Source organism: Echiichthys vipera, assembly GCF_963691815.1.
Source record: "Echiichthys vipera genome assembly, chromosome: 18".
Lineage (NCBI taxonomy): Eukaryota > Metazoa > Chordata > Actinopteri > Perciformes > Trachinidae > Echiichthys > Echiichthys vipera.
Genome location: NC_139843.1, coordinates 10,140,037 through 10,166,226, shown reverse-complemented (window position 1 = coordinate 10,166,226; position 26,190 = coordinate 10,140,037). Strand labels below are relative to the sequence as shown.

At 39.4% G+C, this 26,190-nt stretch overlaps 1 protein-coding gene across 6 annotated transcripts in view; it reads right to left on the bottom strand.

The window, feature by feature from the left end:
- The window catches only part of LOC310960719 (calcium-activated potassium channel subunit alpha-1a-like), an 85,700-nt gene that overhangs the window by 53,802 nt on the left and 5,708 nt on the right, over positions 1-26,190 (bottom strand). For all 6 annotated transcript variants that reach the window (XM_083932488.1, XM_083932490.1, XM_083932492.1 and 3 more), the window contains exon 2: positions 19,201-19,338. In XM_083932488.1, the coding sequence (XP_083788614.1) occupies positions 19,201-19,338 (138 nt within the window). The remainder of the gene's footprint in view (positions 1-19,200; positions 19,339-26,190) is intronic.

Genomic DNA, 26,190 nt, shown 5'->3' with positions numbered 1-26,190 from the left:
TTTCTTTGAGAGAGTAAAATCTCCAGTCTCGCAGAGCAAGTCTCAAGTCAAATCTGAAGTTCTTGAGGACAAGTTGGAGCCAAGTCTTCATTTGCAAAAGGTATTACAATGGAACGGCATTTCAACATTTTCCTTTAAAAACTGTGTTAAGTGTTTTTACGAAGCTAACAGTTATCCGTTTCAGCCTAAATTTTAAAATGCCAGGCATACAAGTATGAAAGGACTGCCACTATTGGATTTTCTAATGTTTCTATTGGTTACCCTATACTGTATTTTTTATACCACCTGTTTTTGTAAGCTACTGGAAATTAAATGTCCTTGCGAGAGTCATTCCAAAGGGATCAATAAAGAAAAGTCTAAGTCTATATGCTACAGATTGTAAAGCAATTTGATGTAAACTTGTGATTTTCTGCTATATACAAATTCATTTGACTTGAGTGTTTTTTTCATTTCAGTCTCAATTAAGTATTAAAAGTGAAACGCTAGATGTAGTTTGTAATTTACAAGATAGATTGAATGGAATTTCCACCATGGAGGAAAGCCAAACACTGTTTATTTGCACACACTGCCCACATTGCCATGATACAGAGTTGGTTTAACAATGGGAAAGTACCCTTTAAAGTTTTAATATACAGCTCTTAAAAAAAAAAAAATAATAATAATAATAAATAATAATAATAATATGGAACACGATCAGGACAATCACAAAAACAAATTATTTTCTCAGAAAGTTCAGCCCAGCTGTTAATAGTTTAAAAGAGATCGCTAAAACTGCAGCAGGTCTCAGGCATTCAGTAGTCAACCTACAAACATCAGAGAACCCACTCATGCTCCTCCACTCTTTCTGGAGTGTGACTCATCAACCAGTGTGAATAACCTGCCAAAGGAACCTCGCTTGGGCAGTAAACTCTCTCCCTGTGAAGAGAGAACTCAAAGTCCAAGGTGGTCACACTGATATTTCATGATATATCAGTATTTTAAGCTATTTACTTACCTTTAATGATATATTTTCAAAAGCAAACCATGGCAACCAAGGATGATTTTAGCTTTAAGGGTGTTTGCATTGAGGTAATATAACTGCACAGCAGTGGTTTATTTAAAATAATCATATGTGATGAGGACTCATTAAGATTCAGGTACAGTAGAACCATGTTTTAAAAATTCTGCAGTGAGAGGTTGTGTCACTCTGTATCTAAAAACAGGATTCAGAAGAACCAGGGTCAGTGTGTTCCAATGCTCTCATTGGTGGGATGCTATGATTTGTGTGTGCAGTAAACACACCACCTTTGTCCAGTTAATACCTGCCGTTTCCCCACAGGTCACATCCAGTTCAAAAATCTTTCAAGTTACAAAAAAAGAAAGCCTTCCGGCACAAAAACAGAATCTACTTTCAGAAAGTTTACTGGCGTTTTTGTGTGGATCACTTGAAAAGTCATGTGACAGGGTTTGTTTCAGTAGAATTTTGTACTTGTACTTTAGTTTGTACTTAGAGGATATTTTTCTGAAATTGAAGAAATATGTTCCATTGTATGTGTAAAACATACTGTATTTGTTTCTGAAGCGTGATGTATTCGCATGGTAGGTACGTTTCTTTTTTGCAAAACAAAAGGCATTAGTTTGCGACTGATGTTTTGTATTTGCAAACCACACTGAGTTTGCTTGTGAATCGTTGGGACTGAGTGAAACACTTTGTGTGTGTGTTACAGTGAAAGCGATTTCCAGATCCTTTTAAAAAATGTTTTTATTACAAAGCAGGTTAAACTGCTTTATACTGTCAATATTGTGTGAGAGAGAAAAATAATGTATTTTTTGAACATTAAAGCATGTAAACATGTTCTAGTAGAAACCCAAAATACAAGTATTAGCCTGAAGATGAGCATAATATGTTCCCTTTATTCACACCTTTGTTTTGCTGCTTGTGTGGTTTAGAGCAGCTGCAAATGTGTAATGGGCCTTGAATTGTGAGAGACAGCTTGGTCATCATGACTGTCCTCCTCACTAACTAGACTTTGTTTACGGCGCTCCTGCACACTTTATCCTTCGCCCAGGGTGATAACAGCAAATTAGCATGTTTACAATCACAATAGCAATAAACGTGATCGACTGCAGCCCTGATAAACACAGACTCCGGATGGACATTTGAGACATTTACCGTTTGTCATTACTGTTGTACTCTTGCTCCTTTGCAGCTGAGGGGCATCTTTGACATGTGATGCAACTTCAGCTCTGCCATCTCAAGCTATTGTTGGATCTTATTTACAGTATTTACTGCTAAAGCACCATGATGGACGATGGCCACTCATCATGACCTTTTGATACTTTCGGGTACTCAACTGTTTATTTGAAGCACTTAGACTACATGGAGCGTTTGTCGGGCCTCAAATATGGCTACACAATTAGGGCTAAAATAATAATCCTGATTATATTGCTAGATTCCAGTCAATACATGTCAATCAGATTTATTAGACTTTGCTCGGTAAACAATTATCTAATGGCCTTTTTTGTGCATCAACCCTGTGGCTATTTTGAACTATGGCAGCACAATCTAAAAGGTCCCATATTATGTTGTCACTTCAGGTCTATACTTGTATTCTGTGTTTCTATTTCAACAGGTTTACATGCTTTAGTGTTCAAAAAACACATTTTTCTTATAGAGTCAGTCTGAATATACCTGTATTCACCCTCTGTCTGAAACGCTCCTGTCTCTTTAAGATCCTCTTGTGATTTATTGGTCAATGTTTCTGGGTCTTCTACATTCTGCGCTCTGGCACTTTCTACTTATGTGAGTTCGGACAGCTTTTTTAAACAGAAATCTCACTTTTTATGTATGTACAACTTAAAATTAATTCTGATACTGTACTCAGTCCTGTTTGTGAACACCGCATCAATGCTGACCCAAAATTTAAATGATGGTCTGCTCAAAACAAAATCATCAATAAGTCAAACTGTTTGATTATACAAGTATAAGCGCTACCTTTTAAAAGTGACAGATTGGACCTTTAAGGGACAGCTGTGTCCCTGCGGCTGAGTCAACATGTGCGACATTCTAATGGCGACAGGCAAAAACACAGCATGCATACTAATATATGGTTCTCCTCAAGGCCAGCACCCTCCTCAAGCATGATCTTAGTATAACCTACCTAGCATGTGTTTCATAAGCGGCATACAGCCTCATATGCCTGAACAAGAAATTATGATTAAATGGTTTGAATCACAGCTGTTCTGTGTCATTCAGGTGTGTTTGACAAGGTCACAGACAGGAAAGAAAAAAAGACATTTACAGTTTAAAGGCCAAAACGTTTAAAAATGCAATGGTGAGACATCTTGCTTCGAGAAAAAAACAAAAAGACTCAGATTGGGATCAGACTTGAGGGGAAAGGATGGTAATGCTCCTCATTTTTTAAGTGTTCAGTGCAACGCCAATTAAAAGTTGGGCGCTGTAAATGAAAAATGTCTACATTTTTTTTGTAGATTACTTTTTTATGAGTGACATGCACCTTTGATCCATGCTAATATTATTAACATGGATTAAATGTACACATTTAGAAAATAATGAGGAAAATGAGGCCTAAGTGGGCTGCCTTCATTCGTTTTAACAGAGGAGGAAGTACTGTATTTATATATAAATATATAAATATATAAATGCATCAGATCTAACTGAAAAGCTTAATCTCATCTTGGCAGAGAGTGACACATTACTCATCAGATAAGATAACAATCAGTTTGCATAATGGACTGCAGTCGCGGACGACAGCAGCAGAAGGATAGATAGATATTATATAATCCCCAGACGCGTGTGTGTGTGTGTGTGTGTGTGTGTATGTGCGTGTGTTAAGAAAGTAACTCATCGTGTGTCATTCTGATCATGCCCGAGCTGTTTTATCCATCTAGTAATTCATGAGGCGAACGACACAGAGCTGGATGGGTTCAATGTGTCAGTCTGAAAGCTGAGTTAGCAGTGACCCTGCCAGAGATATTTCTTCATCCCCTGGTCTGGTTTATCAAGGATATTATACTGATCAGTGGGAAGAGGGACTGAAAGAATGTGTTAAACCACAGGGTTGTTGGCTCATATGTTGAGGAAAGAGAGGACATTAAACTTCTAGGTATGGCATTGAGCCTTAAAAAAGACTTATACGTTTTATTTTCTTAAAGTAATAGAAAACAGAAAAAGATAGTTGCTGCTCTAGATTAATAGAAAAAACATTTATTATCACTCTACCTCTTCCTTCATCCCCAGGGCTCTTTTTCTTTTGCTGGTTAAGGTTACTCCGGTTGTTCCACTGTGCACCATTTAAGGTAATGTTAAGCATGACATAAGAGGGCATTAAGGTTTATTAAAATTGCATGCTGGCAGAGAAAAATAGAAAATAGAAACACATGAATCACACTGGAGATTGTACTGCTTCAGCTTTCCTTTCCAGGAACAAGCCACAAGGAAACCTTCTTTCTTGCATCAAACCAAACAAGTCTAACATCATTTAAAGAGTAACTGAACACCCCCTGAAAGTCTTCATCTCACCTTTCGGCCCTGATGTGCAATGAAGTGTGCAATGAAGTGTACTCCAGGATCTGTTTCACCTCTGATGACCCCACCCATCAGTGATGCTCGGTGGGGTCAGAGGTCAAACACACTTGAAACTTCTAACTAATGAAGACAGCTTTTCCCCCTCGTCTTATGTTACACTTTGAAAAGATAAAGGCAAAAAAGAAAAATACACACAAGCACCTCTTACATTGAGTATATGGACATCCATTCACGGTGAATGTGAAAATAATGATATACTCAGAAAGTAAGCCACACTGAATCTGAATATATATAAGTATAGATTGTCTGTTTGAGTTATGACTCAGAGAGCGAGTAATATTTTTATGCAAATTGCAGCACTAATGGTTTTAAAGTATCTTATTTGTCTTCATGAGCTGTGTGTCACTGGAATTTTACTTGGGGATATATAAGAGTACAACACAGTACAAAATAGAACATTTAAAACCTTAAATTGATTTTATTCAATTCCTCTTTTTCCACAGAAACCCTCACAGTCAGACAGATGGAATATTCAGGCTGCATCATTCAGAATATTCTCTTAGGATGAGTACATTGTGCAGACAGTACAGTATCTTTTATGCGTGCGACTTTCACTCAAGAGTAAAACGGGTGGGTTTAAGGGATTTCTCTCTCATCTTGTCAATAAAAGCAGATTATTTCTTTGTCTACCGGGCATCCTGTGGAGGCGCATGCAGCTGCATGCTTCCTCGTCATTAGGGATCACTATCAGCATTACGGCAATTCCAAAGGGATAGACCTGCTATTCAGTAACAACATCATCACTCCTAAATCTGGACGCATCCTCCTCTACACGGAACCAACAGCAGAATTAACCTAAAATTGGAAATCAATGTTTGGTCTGACATTTAAGAGACCTTTACTAATAAAAGCCCCCTGACCTACACCCATAGCACAACGCCCTCTGATTTTTGATTTATTTATGGATCTACTGAACAAAACACATTGAATCCAAAAGGTTGCCATGTTAAATTGGAACACTTAATCAAATGTGGTCCTCAGATCTTAAAGACCAAGACAACAAAAACATAAAAGACCTTACACTAAGTGCAGTCAAACACTGATCTACTGCTGTAACGGCAATCAGGGCTGTCTCTGAGAAAAAAGGCAGGTGACATAGTATAAAGAACGACAAAGTCCACGTAGGGAGGAGGTCGGGGTGCACGGATGGTTCAAACAAGACCGGGTCAATAGGGCTTTCACCCAGGAGACCGTTGTTCCAGTCCTGTGTGAAACCAAAAGTCGTCTTTGATGTATTTTAACTTATGTACAAAAGACATGTACTTATTATTAACTAAACAACAAACTTTTCCTAAATCTAAAGTAGTTTTGTGTGAATTCACAACGTTAACCACATGTTTTAGTCTGGACTACCCTGCATGTCAAAAAATGATGGCAGGCTTCCCACTTCATTAAAAAATGACACCAAGGGGGGGCTGAGTTGGGAGTGGCAATGTCTACCGCAAAACAATCCCCTGTCATTTTGGAAGTTCCCATAATTTGGAGGCTTTGGTGGATGTAAACAGGAAGTATGATGTTGTCATCGAGTAGTTACTTAGCTGCATTTTTAAATAATATTTTAAATGTCCCTCATTTCTACAGCTGATATAAACAATACTTGGCACTGGAAACACTTTGACCTTGTTTTTGGTAATTACAGGAGGCAAGAGAAGAAAGTTTCCGACACAGTGTTCGTGAGAGCTCATTAGAAGTTTACATTCCTGCGAGGATGCATGGAGCCTGGAGCTGCTGCAAAGTATAGCAACGTCCCTGCGTTCAGCTGTAATATGCAAAGGGACAACGAACAAGGAAGCTAACAGATGTCTTTGCAGACGTCAGCAGGAGAGACCAACACACAAGAGGGAAAAGCCAGTATGGAAAGTAAAAATGTCTTCGGAGAATCCTTTGAGACACAACATATGTGCTTCTTCCTTTGCTTTTTCCTTTTCTAAATATTTTCCTAAGCACACTATGAATAATAAACTATAAACTATGTGAATAGTGTCAGTCTGAGTCCTTAAAAGCATTTGTGTATCTACTTAAATTTTAGTTCCCTCCAGTTCTACTTTAAGGTTTAGCATATTTCTTTCAGAGACCTTTTAAGTGAAATTAAGCAACATAAATATTACAATAAAATAAAAACAACTACTTCAAATTTTTATATGTTACTTGCTGTAAGCGTTATTGTACTCTCAAACACACGTTGTCAGACAGGGTGTATGTTGATGACATAATTATTAACACCGTTTCAGCAAACACACACTGGTGTTGAAAACTGTGGGTCAAAAATAACCGGTGGACTTTCCCAACAGCAGCTGTCCAATTTACAGTATGTGGCAGCTTGATGCACATTGATTGATGACTTCATAAAAATAATACGTTCTCTGAATGTGACAAATATCCAACGTGCCTGCAGTTGTGAGAAATATGGATAAAAATATCATATATTTTTCTTTGTATATGGATAAAAAATAGCGGCCATATTCCTTTCCACAGTGGACGCCACAGAGGCATATGACTGTTGTTGTTGTTGTCAGTATACTCCTGACAATTGAGGTTTGCCTGGGGAAGAGCCTGCAGGGTTTCTACTACACTACAGAATAGCCACTCACACTTCTCGAATCACACCTTACTCAAGCATCAGCACACTGAGGTCTAATGAGAGCTGCCCAGCTAACTGAGCAGGCTCCTGCAGGTTTCCATTTGGGAATCCAAAAACAAAGAAAAAACTGGACAGAGAATATAGAATATTTTCAGGGTTTTACGAGTACAGAACATGCCTGCTGTGTTGATAAAACATGTGTTGTTATTTCCTAAAACTATATTTCTATGCCCATGACAACAGCAGCAGGGGAAGGTTAGAAAAGTGGAATAAGGCAATGAAAGCAGTGAGTCACAGAGCTCTGCTGAAGAAGCCTGACTCGTGTTGTTGGTACAACGGAGGGGTTAATTTCAGCGAGACACTGAAGTCACCTTTAAAGTGTTTATACAACATTGTGAACCGGTGGTGAGCAACTTTTTTCTGTTTGGATGAATAATCCATGATCCAATTATTGTCCAAATAAGGGCATGTTCACCAAGTTTGTTTGGAGTCTAAACTGAATCTCTTCAAACATTTCTTTCTCCTTCCACCGACAAAGTATCTTACCCAACAGCACCAAAAAGGTTCTCAAACTTCCGAAATTGACATTTATTCAAAGTGGTTAGGTCTTCAAGACACAGTGGCAGGATATTTACTAAGCCTGCAGCAAATTACACACAGCAGAGGCAAATACATTTTGAGTGAAATAATGAACTTACTGGTAGGGCCGGCCCAAAATCTACCATCCCAATATACAGTAGGTCATTTCAGGCGTCAATAACGACATACAGTATATCACGTTCCCCCAAAATATTATTCAAGCATTTCTTAATTTCTTTCTTTTTTTCCCTAAAAAAATGTAAATGTCGGAAAATATACGTTAACATGAATCTAACATATGATTAGCAAAGATACATTTAAAAAAATCCAACATCAATGATGCTGGCTTATAGGTAAGGTAGCCACTAAGCCATCCATTTACTGTGCCTTCCACATCTATGTTTCACATGAAAACATGATGTATAAATGCATGAATATGTCAAGAATTATTATGGTAATAGCTTTGTATTGTATGCACCATAAACATGTATATGTATAGGCGTTAGGCTGCCCCACCTGTTATTGTAGGCCCAGTTTCATATGCAGCTAAATTTTATAATATTATAACATTTCGATAGGATTTTTTTCAGAATATAAATTCCATTGAAAGATGAGATAAATGATATTGAATTGTCTTCTTTGGTCGTATCACACAGGGCTGAGGCTGCTGTGAGTCATTAAAGGCCACCCCAAGAAACAGTGAAGTAAAACTGTGTGAAAAATAACAGGCTGTTGCATTGCTGTTCTGTTGCCTGGTGTTGCTGAATGGAAAGTGATGTTTGTATTTACTGTCATTTTCTTTACTGCTGTGACTAACATTGTTTTCACAGTATGAACTATTAAAATGCCACACTGTTTCTCTCACTTACTCACTGTATGGACCTGACAAGTCTCAGCCTCTCTCTTTCTCTGATAAAACAGTGCTGCAGGTTTTATAACTACTTTTTTGAGACATTAAATTTCAGATACAATTTCCCCCGCAGCAGCAGTCAGTCTATGGTGATAAATCAGGTGCATCAGCTATTTGTACCCATTTGTATTCCTCTATTCCTATATTTTTTTGTCTCTAATCAGTAACCTTAAAACACATATTACACCAGTGGTGATACAAAAATAATATGTGTATTATTATTATTATTATGATTATTATTATTATTATTATTATTATTATATCAGTAGTAGTAGTAGTTTCAGTAATATGTGTTCTATTAGAAAGGTTAAAATCAGTTAAGTTATAATAATAATATCTCATGTCAAAGAATACTGAAAGACAGTAAAGCTTGATATTTGGCTTCCACCCATTAGCTAGATTGCACAGATATTAAAAAAAAAATAATGGAGGTTAAAGCACTTAGAAACGGGATCCTCCTTTAAACCATTGGTAGCTACACACAAGTGCTCAGTTTGTGTTACATGATGTTTAGGTTGCCCTGTAACTACCCGCGTCCTGAAACCTGATCCTCTGTTTGTGTGACATCGGTCACTGCATATAGTGAGCGATCTGATCTAGGAGCGCTGACGACATCCCCTCTGAGCTGTGACAGCAATGTTGTTATCCTTGAATATTTTGGGTCAAGCCTGGTGGAACGTGTCTATTTGCCATGCTCGACTTAAAGGTCTATTTTGGATTCAGTTTTCCTTTTTTATATCTCTTTCATGTGACAGGATTGAGCCAAAAAACAAACACTCTAATTAGATTGAAAACATATGTAAGGCTTTGATATGGGAGACTTAAACTTACTACAATTTGCATTATTATTCAGCTATTAAAAAACCCACAATCACAATCCCAAATCCCACAGTGGCTAAGCCGTGATTTAAACCATCCTGGAAGCAGCCCAACCACTACCACAGTGAGGCGTAAAGAGCTTAGGATGGGAGGGGATAGATGTGTCTCAGCCCAGCCTCTTACTGTCTGTCTCAGCTGAAATATGAGGTTGTAACTCACTTGCCATATAGTCTTGAAAACAAGAGAAAGACGCAAACAAATTGTTTGTGTTAAATGTAATAAAAAATAAAAAGTGTTTTTGTCTAAAAAAATGAACTTCTCTTATGTCTATCGCTGTGCGTAAAGGAGTTTGATTGAAGCCCAAGCGATGACTCACCTCTCTCTGGCAGCTCTTCAGAGAGAGAGAAATACTCTGCCCCGTGCTAACAATGGAAATGGAAATTCCTGTCATGTGTTAATGCATGTTCTGCATCTGGGAAGCTGGACATACTGTAACTGCAGCAGCCGCATGTATTTTTAAGGGTGGAGGTGATGCAGGATGCATGGGGAGCGAGCTCAGCCGCAGGGACATCTACAGTCATAGAGTGGAGGATGTTAGAGATATTAATGCCTCAGATTGGATTCATATTCTGCAATTTGACAGTTATTGGGTTGCAATTAAGCATATAGAAGGATAGCTGAACTTAAAGTAGACTTTCAAAGTTGTGAGACCATGTGACGCCGTGGCTCGTGTCTGCGTCTGCACGCGCCCATATTGTGGCCACACAAAACCTTTACATGCAATTTGAATAATTAAACCTGCCCCCCCCCCTTTCAATCATTCAATCGTGATCAAATTCTGTTTTGTTGCGATAAATATTGATCAAACCTCGTTGTTTGAAGGTTTGTACATAATGGGTGTGTAAGAAAATATGTTATTGTTGTAGGGTGTTTGCTTATTCACTTTGTTAGAAGTACAACTTCGTCTTACCGCTGTATGAGCTGTCTCTGGAAGCACGCTCCCGTCCTGGGACGGCTTTATGGTTTGGGCGCGTTCGCGAATGAAGCACGTCCATTCATGGATGTTAACTGTAAGGTCCGATGTATTGATATTTGTTGTAGGTACCTTTTATAACTCTGGTTAATGCATATTAGTTGGATAATATGTAAACACCCCTATGTTTAATGAGTATAACCGTATGTACCAATTTGGGATGGTTCTGTCAAACCTATAAAAGAGATGTGTTTTAGTTGTGTAGAGGGGGAGCTCTCTTTAGGGAGGAAGCAAATCTGTGCTTTCCTGTAGCCTCAGATAAGTGAGGTATTTTGTAAAGTTCTGTCACTTAAAGCCTTGGTTACAGAAGTGCTTTTGTTTGACTTATAATAGCCTTAGTCTTTGTATAAAAAGTATTTTTTAAAATTATTTTCTTCTTTCCTTTTTTTTCTCTTTCACTTTTTCATAATTTCTTGCATGTATGTCCAAATACACTTGATCACTGCCGATAAATAGATCGCATCATAGTATAACTTTTGGCTCTTTACTGCATTTTGTGCCAATCCTTAAGACCATCGACACACAACCCTTTAACAGACCAGTTTGCCACATCTGTTAACCTCCATGTATAAATTTTCTCAAAATGTACGTATTAATTTAAGTGAACTTGCTGAAGGAAAGCGGTTTGATGTGCCAGCTGCAAAAAAATCAAGAATGACCTAATTTACCTTTGTCTGCCTTCCCTGTGAGAGGAAAGAGAAGATTTTAAGGTTTTGAAGACTATGTGAGCTTGAACACAGCAGCGGGTCCCAGTTCATTGTATAGCTAATGATTGTTAATGAAATATGGGGAGCCAAATTTGTGACGGTTGAGGATTTCTTATCATTATACTCATGTTTGTGAATTGGATTGTTAGGACGGGGGAGGACATTATCGCAAATCTCCTCTCCGCAGTCTTTCCTGTTCTCTGAATATGATGCTGCTCCACAAAACTAATTATACTTCACCGACTGTTTGTGCCAAATGAAATCCTGCTGAAAACGTGGCGGCCAAACATAGAGAAGTTTCAAATTAGAAACGCCTTATCCCCCCGTTCCCTGGAGGGGTTGTAATTATCACACCTGATACTTGCTGCTGTCCAAAAACAAAAGTGAGATGTTGAAAGAATTTGGCTTCATGAGAGCAGAGAGTTAAAGATCAAGTGACTCTCAGTCTGCAGACTCTGTAGGCAAAGATGGCCACAGGTCAAGCCACCCTCACATAAATATGTCAAAGCAACACTAAGAGTTGTCTGTGTGCTGACCAGAGGGTAACTATAAATGATGTTACGAATCTAGACAGATCCCAGAAATTATCTAAAGCAAACCGTTAAAGAAGACAACCTTGTCCTTACGATTAAAATGAAGAAACCTGCATGAATTCAGCACAGATTTCAATGCTTGGCTTTCTTGAAAAGAAACCATTAATTAAACCATTTATCAGAAGCCAAAGGGCAGGTTTTCTCCTGCATGAAAAACCAACCACCACAAGGTTCTCTAGGGACATTTACTGTACAGCACAGAAAAATGATTCTGTTCATATAAAGTGAAGAGAAAAATTGAAAGAAAATACAATTGCTTATTTCGCTCCAGGGTCCTTCTAAAAACAAGACTAAAGCTCCTTTCACACTGACATGGAATTATCAAGGCATTAGTCTGTGGAGCTGTATGTGAGAACACAAATGTCTCTTCAATGAGACATTCAATGGACTTTACCCTGCTCGCCCTCTAACACAAAGTCTGAGTAATCTCCAATTGAGCCCATGTGTGAATAGAGCTGCTCATTGTGCGGAGAACTGTGCGAGAGAGTGGGCATGAAAGGATGATTTTATCATGTGGCTGGCGAGCTTACAAGAAAACGAACCTCTCAAGGTCCTTTTGTCCACTAGGGCCGACACCAAAATCATCAGAGAAATCAAAGGGTACGGCAAGAGACTCTTATCCTCATGTGCCTCCTGCACACTCCACGCAGTCATTACCCCTCCCCTAAACCAAACAGAGTATTTCCAGTAAGTGACAACGCGTCAGACACGGAGAATCTCCTGTTGGGTGCTACATGCGTGAAAGGGACATTGTCCAGACCTGATTGATCGGACAGTGTCCAGAGTTCATTTGCGAAAACGGCTTAAGAGTCTACAGCTACACAGCTTTGTGAGGCTACTTGGGCACAGTGTTGCTTTATAATGTTTACCATGTTCACTGTCTTACTTTAGTGTGTTAGCATGCTAGCATTAGGTAATTGGCAGCGTTGTCACTATCTATTATGGTATCAGGTATATATATATATATACATACACACAAAAAAAAAAAAAAAAAAAATATATATATATATATATATATATATATATATATATATACTGTATATACATACTGGTTTCAGAAAAGAAAGTTTATAAGACTTTACTTTAGACAAAACTGGGGTGAACAAAAGCAAAGAAGTGACTTTAGTCTCATATGTCATTGTTTCCTTTTGCAAGGCCCTGACAAAACAGGCCTGACAGCTGCTGTCACACGAAAATAGCGACAGACTTAGAGGCACAGAGCTGAGTGAGGCTGCCACGTTGTTCACTCTGTTGCACTGGGCGCGGTGAAAGTAACACACGATCCCGCTGGCACCAGAGTACACAGGTGGCAAACAGCCTCCCGTCTCTGTCACAAGGCCACGGGCATGTCGGTTGAATATCTGTTACATACAACAACACTGATGTCCAAATCTGAAGCCAAGAGTCAACTGGGAATGTCAAGAAGAGGGCACATACTATAGAGTCATAGCTGTTTGAGTCCTTTCATGCTGAGCTCAACATCGTGAAAAATGCGTGATAACAAAGCAGCACTAAGCTGCAAAGGACAAGAGCTCCCATCACTTCTGAATGGCTGCTGCTGCAGTGTCAGGGACGACAGAAAGTCCCCACAAAAGTGTTTACTCTTTCTCTCCCTCGTGTTTTTTTTTTTCTCACTCTCATCAGACAAAAAGCTTTTCCATGTAGCTATACAATTGCTGCTGCTTGCTGAGCCCCTAACAGGAAGAGAAGGTGAGTTTGTCCGCTTGATGAAAGTGCCCTTCTGGCCCACCTATAATTTGGTGATCCTGGGTGACATTAAATCTAGACAGTGGTCAAAGACAGAAAATGACTCCTTCACCCTGTCATCCAAAAGGACTTCTTTGTGTGGCAGCTGGTAATGATAAGCTAAAGGCGAGTCCGCAGGTACCTTTTGAACATTGTTTAACCTTTAAAGGTTCGGGCTGGGGCATAAAACTTGCCCCCTTCATGCGGTATCTCTTTTTTTTCTGGGTGACGCTTTATATTAAGGTCCTTGTCATAAGCCTTAGCAAATACTTAATAAGGACCTTATAAGATGCTTATTGACATTATTTTGTGTTAATAAGACTATATAGATGTTTAAAATGGCAGCATTAACATGTTTATTGTTAGATAAGACATTTAGAAGCACTTAAGAAAAGCATTATCGATCTGCACTTAGCAACAGTTAACACGTTATAAGGACTTGTAAGGCCCTTATAAACTATTAACCAACGCTTATTACAAGGGCCTTAATACAAAGCATTTAACAAGGTTAGTTGGTCGTGGCAGTCTCAGATGTTGTTTGATGATCCAACAATACTACAGACTTTAGCAACAGATTGATGCATTTCGCACCAAAACTTGCACCTCTCCTTCTCATAGTCTACTAATATATATAATAACTAAGACAAAACAAAATGCATACACAATGCATACGTAATCTGTAGACCTTACACTGTACGTTATAGCAGTTTCTCTGATGTCAATTAAGGATGAACACCTATAAATCTGCTTATTAAAAAGAGCTCTATATAACAAAATACATTTTGCCTCACAATCTTCATGTTTAGACTTTTGCTTTAGGCAGTGATCCTGTTTTTATTTTTTTTACACCCATGGTTACAATGCAAACAGGAACTGCTAGCAGCTAATGTAGCATGACTTTCCACTGTGAAGCTTTTCAATAACACTGTATATGATGTCATATATAATTGCATCCCACCGCTAACTGGCTGACTCAATGGCAAAATTATATTTGATGTTTACGTCACTCAAAGAAAGACTGGAGCATCTTTCTTTTTTGTTTTTTCCTTCTAGTGTTATAAAGCTGATGTACTTCATGCTTGGCATCTCTGCCTGCCGAACCTCCGCCAGTGCACACTGGTTCAGCTGCAGGGTCGTTGCCTGGAGCCACCGTTCACTGAAGTTTTCCCCTACCAGTTATATCAACTTTTACAATTTTTGACAGTAGAATGTCCCATCAGTATTGTCAACATCTGTATCTTCCTAGGACACTGCCACTCACCTCTATCCATATACAGATATAAAAAAGAAACCTTTTCATTAAAAAAGCAACACACTGCAAATACCGAAAACACACTGAAAATACAGAAATACATGTGTAGTACCACTTACATGCCACACTATGACATTTAGTAAGTAGCCTCACTTATACTGACTGAGACATATAGTTAAAATGTCAGAATCCTTTACATAAAGGGAGTTTACACCAAGCAGAAAAAAAAGAGTTAACCAGGAATACTAAACAATAAGAGACAACTCATCCAAGACGACCTTTAACATCACTGACTGTTCAACTGTGACTGTGATTGTGGTAAGGGGACAGGGACTGCAAACTGAATAGTGTCAGAGGGCATCTCTGTAGTTCCATTAATAGAATACCTTTCTCTGTCCAGAATAATAGCTTTGCGACATCCCAGCCCCCCCTCTGGACCTTTAAAAACTGAGGACACATGGGCTAAATGTCACTCAGCAGGATCCCATCATTTAAGAGGAATTACATTTTCCAGTGGAATACACTAACCTCAGACTCGCTCCATCACACACTCCGCATCTTACCATGTCTTGATGATTACATTTTCAAGGGAATTGTGACTGGGCAGGAAATAGATGCGTGACATTACAGGAGACCTGCTGGGTTTCTTGGCACAGGTACAAGCTGCAGCCACCTGTTCAGCCCCCAAAGTGAGCTTTGTTTGTTTTGTCGTGTGCAAACAGTAACGTGATGACATTTTTCATGAATAGGGAGAGTGGTCTTGTCTGATGCAAAAGTGACTGGGGCGGTGGAAATGCAATAATACATAAAGTGACAGATGGGATCCTTCTGTGTCCCCAATCTGGGGGAAACCATGTCCTTACATACAGCATGATGCTGATCTGAAATTAGAGAATAAACATGAGGCCTTGCCTTTTCTGTTTTATGCGAGTGTGTGAGGAGTGGAGCGCTGCTCTCCAGCAGATAAACCTTTACAGACTTAAAGGTCATCGGGAAGTGTCCTCCCTGCTAATCAAATAGCCCTGAAGGCAAGGTTTGATCTTTTACAATCTGCTGAGATGCGAGGCCAGCCGGGCAAATGAACGTCAGGCCCCAGGGCCGTCCACAAGGCAGACTGCACCTGTTTATCACTCAACATCCAGTCAGAGGTAAACAGCCTGGTGTGGAACGAGGTTCACGTGGTTAAAACACGTCTTGCTGCAGTTGTTATGGTGTTGTGGTTAATAACTCAAATTTCAGTTGAAAATGCTAGAACTAGTGAGAGAAATGTATTATCTGTAATGTGATAAAAACAAAAACCTCCAACAAAGAAGCTATCTGATGATTAGATCAGAAAAGGGTTTTTTTTGTCATGTACTTTAAACATTAACCAGCTTCTTAAACTTTGATGCACATCGCACCCTGAGTTGATATAGTTCACTGAACAGAAACATTCAATAGAAATATATTATTTACGAGTATATATATATATATTGAGGTCCTCTAGGGTTTTGTCATCACATGTGAGGTTCTTCAAGGTTCAACTGGTGATTACACAGCTTTTATAAACAGCAGTTTTGAATGTTATCAGTCCATTGAATAGGCGTTATCAGTGGTTATCAGCCTCACAGGTATGGATTAGAAGAGGTCTGCTACACCTAGCTTCAGGAGGCTGTTATCTATTCACATGGTTACGGTCGGCGTAAGCTTGCTCAGGACCCCTCTGTGTCACTTTTTAATGCTTTGGCAGTCCAGTTGTGAATTCAAACAAAACGTTACTGGGTTAGGTTAAGAAAAAAGATCCTGGTTTGGGTGACTACAGTATGTTTGTTACGTAGCTTATTATTATTCACACAGGACACAAACACAGGCCTCCGACGTGAAAAGTTGAATGTTTGTGTGACCAAATCACCTGACATTTTTCCTTACACAGAATTTCACTCTTTACACTATTCCCTATCATCGTCACTCCTCATATTACAACGTCTTAGTGCGCTGCGGTCGAGCAGTTTCTCTACACATCTAATATTGCACAGATTGGTGATCCAGCTTACCAATGGATGATACGGGCCTATTGAGCCAACTAGGAGATAGAGTAGGGCCATACAGCCTCAATCTATTCTCAATTGATAACATTTGAAGCAGGTGTTATAAAAGCATCTTCTGACTTATTGTATTGTTGGTTGTTTGTCTCAATTATTTCCATTTTCTTATCTCCCTTCTCAAGCTGCTACTATGAACTGAGATTTAAGTCTTTGGAGAAATCAACTTATGTCTGCTTGACTGATCCATAACCTACATCACAATTGCAAAATACTGCAGGCATTCTGCAGTCGAGCGTCCTTTTTGCATAATCCATGTCTCAATTGTCTTTAAGGGTTTAAGATTCATTCTCTCATCCACAGCTCCGCTTTTTAAGCAAGTTTAATTTGTCAAATTAATTAGAGGACACACTTACTTGGATTCACATGCACCACTTGCATTATGGAAAAGTGGAAAAATAATTTTGTACTCCCTAGTTGGGGAGTACATAGTACACACACACACACACTCCCTAGTCGGGTTAAATTTAAACATCAGATTTGCTGGAGTGAAAGCTGTTGCAGAATATTTTAAGAGTAAATAGGCTGCTTGCAAAAACTATGTTTTTAGAGAGAACAACAACGTGGGTGAAGTGGTGGGAATAGCAGCTCAACAAACACTCAGCTACACACACACACACACACAAACACACACACACACACACACACAATTTCACTTAAGCCATCCCGTGCTCACACTCCCCAGTAAAATTCCCTCTCTGATGGCCTGGAAATAGGCTTTAATATGCCCCCTAAACAGGCTGACATAGAAAACACACATCTGCCGTGTTTAGGTAAGCTTCAGTTGCCATGGTTACAGACGAGCACTCACTAAACAGTTTTGTGTCAAGCAATCATTGAGACAGGGCACTTCAGCTGCACACACACACACACACAGGCGCGCACACGCACACACGCACACACACACACACACAAATTGAAGGGAGCATTGGTGTTTCAAAGAGAAAAAGAAGGAAAACCAGGATGAGCTGGTGTCACGCTTCTGTTAGCAATATGTTGCTGCCACCATTAACCGTCACTAGCATCTGTGCTCAGGACGAACTAAGAAGATGCCATGGGGACAACCTGCACTCAGCCTTAGTCATCAGAGTTTCATATGACATGACAAGAGGAAGAAAATGAGCCGTTTTTAGCCCAAACTGCACCTCCTTGTAGAACCTTACGGCCACACGCAGCATCTCAAAACAACAACAAATTTTTAACTGCACTACTTTTTAAATAACAACTTTTAGATAAATCATTTTGTTTACAACAACTTGAGCTGGATTTGATCCTATCTTCTAAGTCTTCCAACAATGTCAGGGGCTTTGTTTTCCCACGTTTTGTCCCACAAACATGAACCAAGTGGTTCGTTAATATTCCACATTGAACCTTTATGCTTGAGTGTGGCTGCCCTCCCAGCATTCATGATTAACAGCCTTCACATACTGAGCCAACTGGAGATGCCGCACCACATTTAGCGGGGTGGGTGAAAGTGGGATCAGCCCCCCGAGCACTGCGGCAAGCCTTGGCATGGTGCTCCTACTCATGATATTTAATTTCATCACTCCTCAGTCCTACTGTTGCATTTCCAAGCGCTTAAATCAAATCATCAGACACTCTTGGAAAATAGAAAGCAAAAATCTCTATCGTACTGACACTGTCCTTGACGAAATGCCATCCCACCTTGTGGGACAGTTCATAGCAAAAATGAGGATCTGATAAGGATCTCAGAGGCATGTGTTATCCACATGACACTGTCAACAGACACACCAGGTACCATGGCAACCACTTCAGCTGACCAAATGTAATTTGTAAACTGTACATGTCCCTGCCTCCCTCTGTCCTTCTGGATCTGTTCCTCTCTGCTGTCCGAGGGTATTATGGGGTGTATGACCTTAATACACTTTAAATCTCTCCTCTTTTTTGACCTGGCTTTGTTTTGATGTGTCTGCCTCCCTGTCTGAGAGATAAGCCACCAACATATGCACTCAAAATGGAAGCCTTTATTTATGCACCAGACAAGCAGAAATAAGTTCAAGTATCATTCAAGCATGCACGATTTGTGGCTTGTCAGATGCGCGCTCATCCTCAGCCCGGTTTCTGGCCTGTCCTATGATAACAAATATTATCACAAGGCACTTTCGGAGAGAAATATACTATGAAGGAGTACAACCCAAGTGCCTAGCTGTCATGAGGAAGTTGAGGGGGTGATCTGCTGTCATGCTTCATCTCACGGACGTCTTAACAGACGGCCTGCTATACGTAGGCTAGGGGTAGCTTGAGTTGTGAATCAAAGATTAAACTGAGGATGACGACAGTGTGAACTCACCAGGACTCTTCCTGTCAGTGTCTGAGCGGATATCATGACTCCAGCCCAGTCTTTGACGGAGGTCATCCAGCCCACCTCGCTAGCCGCCGGGTCGTCCTTGTGCTTGATGCCATCGCCTGTGATGATCCGATGGACCTCCTGAAAGAGGATGCAGAAGATAACAGTGAAAAGTCTTGAAAGCAGGGAAACAAAGTGCAGCACATCGGCTCCATATGCATATATCTTGAAGTCAGGTGACGTTTTGGCCTGCAGGACTTCTTTAAGATCAACAGTGAAAAATCTGACCCTTGATCAGAGTTAACTTGACAAAAATAATTAATTTAGAAACCCCGCATAACAAATTTTTTTCACATTTAAAGAAAAGCCAGGAGCGCCCGGGGGCTCAGTGGTTAAAGCAGGTGCCCCATATACAGAGGCTAAAAGTCCTCGTCCTCTTGGAAAGGTAGGCACTGGGTTTGACCTGTATCTGAAAACATCTGCCTGTTGCTGCTGAGAGTTGAGAATTTACAAAAACAGTTAAGTTGCAGGCCTAAAACTAAAACCATGAGCTAAAATGTGCTTTAACAGTAAAGCTGAGGGCAACGGCAGAGTCTGGGAAATAATTTTCTGTGGGTTTGTAACATTGACACCTTTCACATTATGCAGTCATTAAACATTAGTCATTTGTAAATATATAATATTGATTTGTGCAGCTTTAAGATTGTTCTTATATAAATTATGGCCACAATGTTGATCCACAAAATGTTTCTTAATCTTAAGAATCATTCTGATGGACAATCTGACTCATATATAAAAATATTTATTAATGCAGCTTTAAACGCCAAAATCCCCGAGATGGCCACATACTGAATCACATGGTGATAACTCTTTGCATCAATTTCATTGACTTTTTACACATAGAGGTTACAAAGTGAAAAATAACCACACTGATAAATTTTGATGTCATATATACTGAGTTTTATTGGCAGTTCTTTAAGGTGACAGTTATCTATTTGAGCGCACACATCTATTTAACTTTCTTTGACAATTGTGCTACAGTGGGTTTCATTAACTTGTGGTATAAATATTGTGTTATTTAAGTTCATTCAGTTTTGTTTTTTTGTTACCAGGTCCTGGGAGTTGCTGCTGGAGTTGTCTGACTGGTCAACAAAAAGAGGCTCAGCTGGTGCTTATTGCCAATTGGACTGCACCATTTTCCTCCTGCCCCATTTGGAGAGGAAGTGTTGTGTTTCATTTTTGACCCTTAGGTAATATCAGGTAACACTATACTGTCATGTTTGGTGGTTAGGGTGTTTTTTGAAATGGTTATATCTGACTCTATCCCCCATGTGTCTGAATTACCTGCTCTGCCGTGATGTTTCCCCCATGTCTTAGTTTGTCAGGTCAGTTGATGCTCTTCAGTTTGTGCTCTAGTTTAGTTATGTTGACCTCTTTTATTGGCCCAGAATTATTGTCACAAGTGTTTTTGTAACTTTTTTTGCCTTTTGAAAGAAAAGAAAGAACCGTGTGTCTCTGTTTTCTACCAGCTCAGTCAGTGACAGCCTCATTATATTTAAACCTAACTGCCGTGTCTGGGAGAAATGTAGTGAAACCAAAACAAGTCGCTGTAAGATACAAACGAGATTAACAACATAATCTTCTGTGGGTTTGTCCCTTCTCACATTATTAATTGCCACTCCATTCATCGTCATGAATAAATATCGAATAGATCAGTTCTAAGTTGACATAAAAGGCATACAGAACCACCTAAAGAAATCCAGACCTTGTTAATAGAAATGACCACCTGCATTTTTGTTGTACTATGCCAAAACACAACATTAATAACTACTCAATACCTAAAAATCAGCACTTCAAAAACAAAAATGCACCATTCTTATTATAGTGACCAGGCTCAAGGCTACCAAAATAAACCCACGCACATGCATGCACACATGCATACAGTAAACATACAGAGTGAGAGCAGCAAAAGAGACTCCAGGAGTGTATCCATGGCAGCCACTGAGCTCCTGGTGTTTCTGCTCCACTGAGTGGGCTGCCTGCCTGCTTGCCTGTCTCTCCACCTGTCTGTCTATCTGTCTGTCTGCTGGGACTGGAATGATTCACAGAGCAGGAAATCAAGAGAGGATGCAGAGGTTAGCCAGGCTCCCTGATGAAAAACCCCTCAGCCTTAAGGCTAAAACGACTCAAAGTCTTTACCCTGTGACATCCTACTCCTCCTTTACCTTAATGGTGTCACACTTCACTCTCTCTGAGGCCTTTCTCCTGCAGCTCTGCTCCTCATGTGGGATTAGTTGATGCACTTTACATAGTTCGAGGTGGAAAATAACTTCACAGTTGAAAGTTAAAGTTTATATGGTTTCCATTGGCATGCGTGCTGTGTGTACACTATTGTGACAGTCTTTTTTGCTGTGGTGTTAAGGCCTGAGATCTCAACATGCCACATTCTCCAGATGTAGAATGGACCATGTGTCCCCAGGATAGGGCATCCAGCTTTGTAGAACTCCTGGCACGCAACCATGCAACATGTGTTGTGCTTACACTCAACCATAAATCTTGGTAAAGCTTGAGGGGGTGCAGCACCACTGAAATGAGGGAATGAATGAATGAATATGTCCGGCAACATACGGGGTACTATGGGATATACAGTGATTACACAACTTCTGTTTGGCAGTCTGGTTTGGAAAAAGGGGAATAACTAAAATTCGATATTGATTCTATATTTTTGTGACTGCAATAAAATTCAACGTGCATCAGTGTGACTATCAATACTTTCTGACTTCACCAGCTCTTGGCCCCAAGCCCAGTTGTTCCTATGAAAGACGTGAATCTGAACAAGCAATGTTATTCGTAATGCATTGGTTGCATTGGATGACCTGTTCCCTACAAGTCATCCAATGCAACGCTGTGGCTCCTTTTTCTAGTGATACTCATTATATGAGACTAAAACTACATAGTGAAAGCCTTATATAACTTATTTCATGTGCCATAGAGCCACCAAAAACCCATTAATGTGCCACACTGTTGTATTAGGGGATTTATTTGTCCCTCACAAATACACTACTAGCTTTGAGTTATGTTAAATAAACTTTAAAGTAAAGATCCTGCATTTAAAACTGTACTCGTATTCTACATCAAAAATTGATCTGCGAACTTGTCAGCAAGTATTGAACAGAGACATTTTCAGCATTGTTGAGAGAAAGGTGTAATCCTTCTACTCAATCAACAATTGTCAACAGCAGAGAATCAGAGATAGTATCAAGACCCCACTACGTACCATTTTTAGGGTTTCAACAGACTATTTTACAATTATCATGACACTATATTAATCAGAAACATATAGTATAATACAGTATAATCCTCAAAAAAATGATCAAGTCTCAGAAAATAAAAAATAGTATTATAATTCTCATGTTATGTTAATTTTATTTTACACCTTCTAATGTATTGAATCTTTATCATGATATCCCATAATGGTACCCGCCCACAGGCCACAAATTTTACCCCTCACCATTATTATCATAAAATAGCTGGCAGCACAAAGAAATTGAATCATGCTCAGCTCCATTAGGGAGAAACAAGCAGGACCACCAGCAGACCATGTTACACTTCCTACAGCCTGTCCAGAGCCCAGCAGCACTAACCTGATAACACTATAATAACATGTCCAGCTCACTTAGTAGCTAATGCAGCCAACAAGAGACAGGAACGGAAAATTCTGTCAAACGGTCATTTAGAAATGAGAGGCAACAGGGATCAGCTGTTTTCAGCCAGTGTTTTCCATTGTCTATCTGTGAATTGCACTCAGTGAAGTTTTATTTTGAGCGTCTTTTGCTTTAATAAAATGGGTAAACAGGCACTTTTGCAGCAGTAATATCACACTGGGAACCAAAGCACAGAGACATCCCAGGTTATATTAATATTTTGAAGAAGAACTTTTTTTTATTAGGCTGTTCTGGAAACAGAGCCTCTGATTTGATTTTAAGTTAAATCTCACTTTTGAATCCCCTTAAGAAGACCAGAGTGAGAGGATGAGACTAGTGATTAGAAGCTGTGAGAGACATGTTGTGTGTGTCTTGTCATATAGCAGCCTGTTGAATAAAGCTACAGTATAGTCCTCTTCACAGCTAATGATGCTGTATATATTGATATACATATTTATGTTATGCATTTATCTTCAAAACAAATGCACATAAAAATAGATAAATAACAAAAATGCATTACATTTTCAAAAAATAAATAACATTTCTCAGTTTCAACATTTGATATGGTGTTTAAGTTTTTTGTTTTCTTTCCAAAACACTTCCTATGAAGTGTTCTCTGACTTTTTCACCAACACAACATGAAACACTTGACCTGATGTATTTATCTGATGGTGCACTTTCCCTGTTTGAATGAATAAAGTGACACGGGCTATGTTGAGGGAAGCCATTAAGTAGGCTTAATTGGCATCCCGCTGTTATCCCCCAGCATTTAATGACTAAATCTAAAAGTGTACGCTGAAAACACATTGGCCATGATATTTTTTAATGTCACTAAAGGTAGAGTTCAAAGATGAATGATTTGAGATTCATGACATGCTTCTGTCCAATTATTCTTTAAAAAGGGTCAAGGTCACCTTAAAGCGACAGTTCAGCTCATTTGAAGTAGGGTTGTGTGAGGTTCTCATCAATAGTCAGTGTGTTACCTACGGTACATGGTACAGCACATTTTCTCAATGTATGCCTACGCATAAGCGCAGCTGTGCTGCACACTGTATTTCTTCACAGAGCAGCTGTTTGGGTCATACTTTCAATGGTTTCTGGGATAAACAAATACAATATAATAAAAATGACTGATAGAGACAACCAAATGCTGTTCACTGTGGAGACAAGAGGATTCCTTTATGAGCTGGAGCATTCAGAAGAAGAACTTTTGCAGAGGGACACTGAACCGCCGAAAGAGAGAGTAGAAAACGTCTGACAGCTAGGTAAAGTGATCAAAATATTCTAAATATAGCAAACTTTTAAATGAAATTGAGTTTTTCTTTAAGTGTGCCTTTTTTCAGGAGGCTAAAAATTTTTTTGTGCTGCCGCCGATCACAGCAGCCTATTGCATAGCTTCCGTCTTGGTACTTCTGTCTGCTGGTGGCGTGCTAACTCATGTAATCAGGTAATACGCTTTACTACCTCGTACCCCGCTTTAAAATAGCCGAAATACCCCTTTAAGGTCATATGCAGGAAGACACCATAGTGAAGGAGAGCTGTGTTTTTGACATTTAAAGTTCTAATTTCTTCCTGCAGGAAAAGATTGATTTAGTTGTAATCATACGTTATAGTTTTAGTTCGACATCTACACTTCAAGAGGGTCTGCACTTCACCGGACTTTATTTGAATAAATTGAAAATAGATGGGATACATTTTTATATAGTGGCAGACACCAGAAAAGTAGATAGTCATTACACCCACTCGGGCAGCAGCAAAGAGGAGATCTCTTTGTCACTTTGATCAATAGTCTGAGCTTCCAAATATAGGTTTCACTATTCCACCTAAATCTAGTCCTCATGACACCAGAGGTCATTGATCAACATTGCTAGTCTATTCTCAGGATCCACCATGATCATTTCTCAAACGGCGAGCACATTAAACTAGAATAGAACATGTGGCTCGTGACACATTTGCTACAAATGAATGAAATATTTAAAAATATATTAATACAAATCACATTAATAATAAATCGAGACATTCTCAGAGGAAAAAAAAAACTTCCTGAAATATCCAAGTCTCATAATGGATCTATGGCCCCTCTGTTATGTAAAAAGACTGTATTACATATGACAACGGTCCCACTAAATGAATGAACACAATTATTTAGTTAATATCTACATGAATACAAATATCAAAGAGCAGAGAATCTAAGCCTCCGGTCAGCACCTAAACTCAGCTCATTATGTGCAATCAAAAGCCTAAATTGGACATGAATAGTAGGTGTTATTAGTGAATGACTCACACGTGTTGATGCAATTCGTCACAAACTATTTGAAAGAGCTTAAAAGTGTGTGCAACAGAAAAACATGGATACGAAAATATGTGAAATTATTAAGAATCTGCACAAGCCAGTAGAGTGAATTTAGATGTATTTATTTATTTTTGTTGTTATTTAATCACCTTTCCCACATGTACTGCAAACCTGAAATTATATAGACAGAGAAGTTGTGTGTGAGAACATAAATGTCTGAATCAGTTGGACCAGACATCAAACAGACTTTACCTTGACAGCTACCTAGTACACAGTACAATGCTGTAGCCGATCCCAGCTGACCAGGCGTGAGGCGGGGTACACCCTGGACAGGACGCCAGTCTATCGCGCTCACATTCACACCTACGGGCGATGTAGAGTCATCAATTAACCTAACACATGCATGTCTTTGGACTGTGGGAGGAAGCTGCAGAACCTGGAGAAAACCCACACAGACACGGGGAGAACATGCAAACTCCACACATGGAGGGGAAGGGCCCCAGCCGGGATTCGAACCAGGAACCCTCTTGCTGTGAGGCGACAGTGATAACCACCACGTCTACTCGTTAAATAAATGACACCTGTAACAACAAGGTTGTTGTACTGTTTGATGAAATCCTACAGCAAAGCACCAGTTTGTTGCAGAAACAAACAAAAAAGAATAGTTTTAGAAGATAAGCTATTATAGCTGATAGTTTATGTTGTGCAGCATGAATATTTACTCTACTTGATGCCAATTTGTGTGTGAGTGTGAGTGTGTGTGTGTGTGTGTGTGTGTGTGTGTGTGTGTGTGTGTGTGTGTGTAAGTGTGTGTGTGTATATACACGCAAGCGAGACACACAACAGCAAAGTGCCACTCAGCTATTCCAACTTTCTGACTCGTAATTACTGCTGTTGGATCATGCACACTCGTCTCATAATAACTCAATTTCAGACGGCACTTTAAAGTAGCATGAGAGTGACTCTCTGAATCCTCAAATGCCCCCTGTCCCCCAC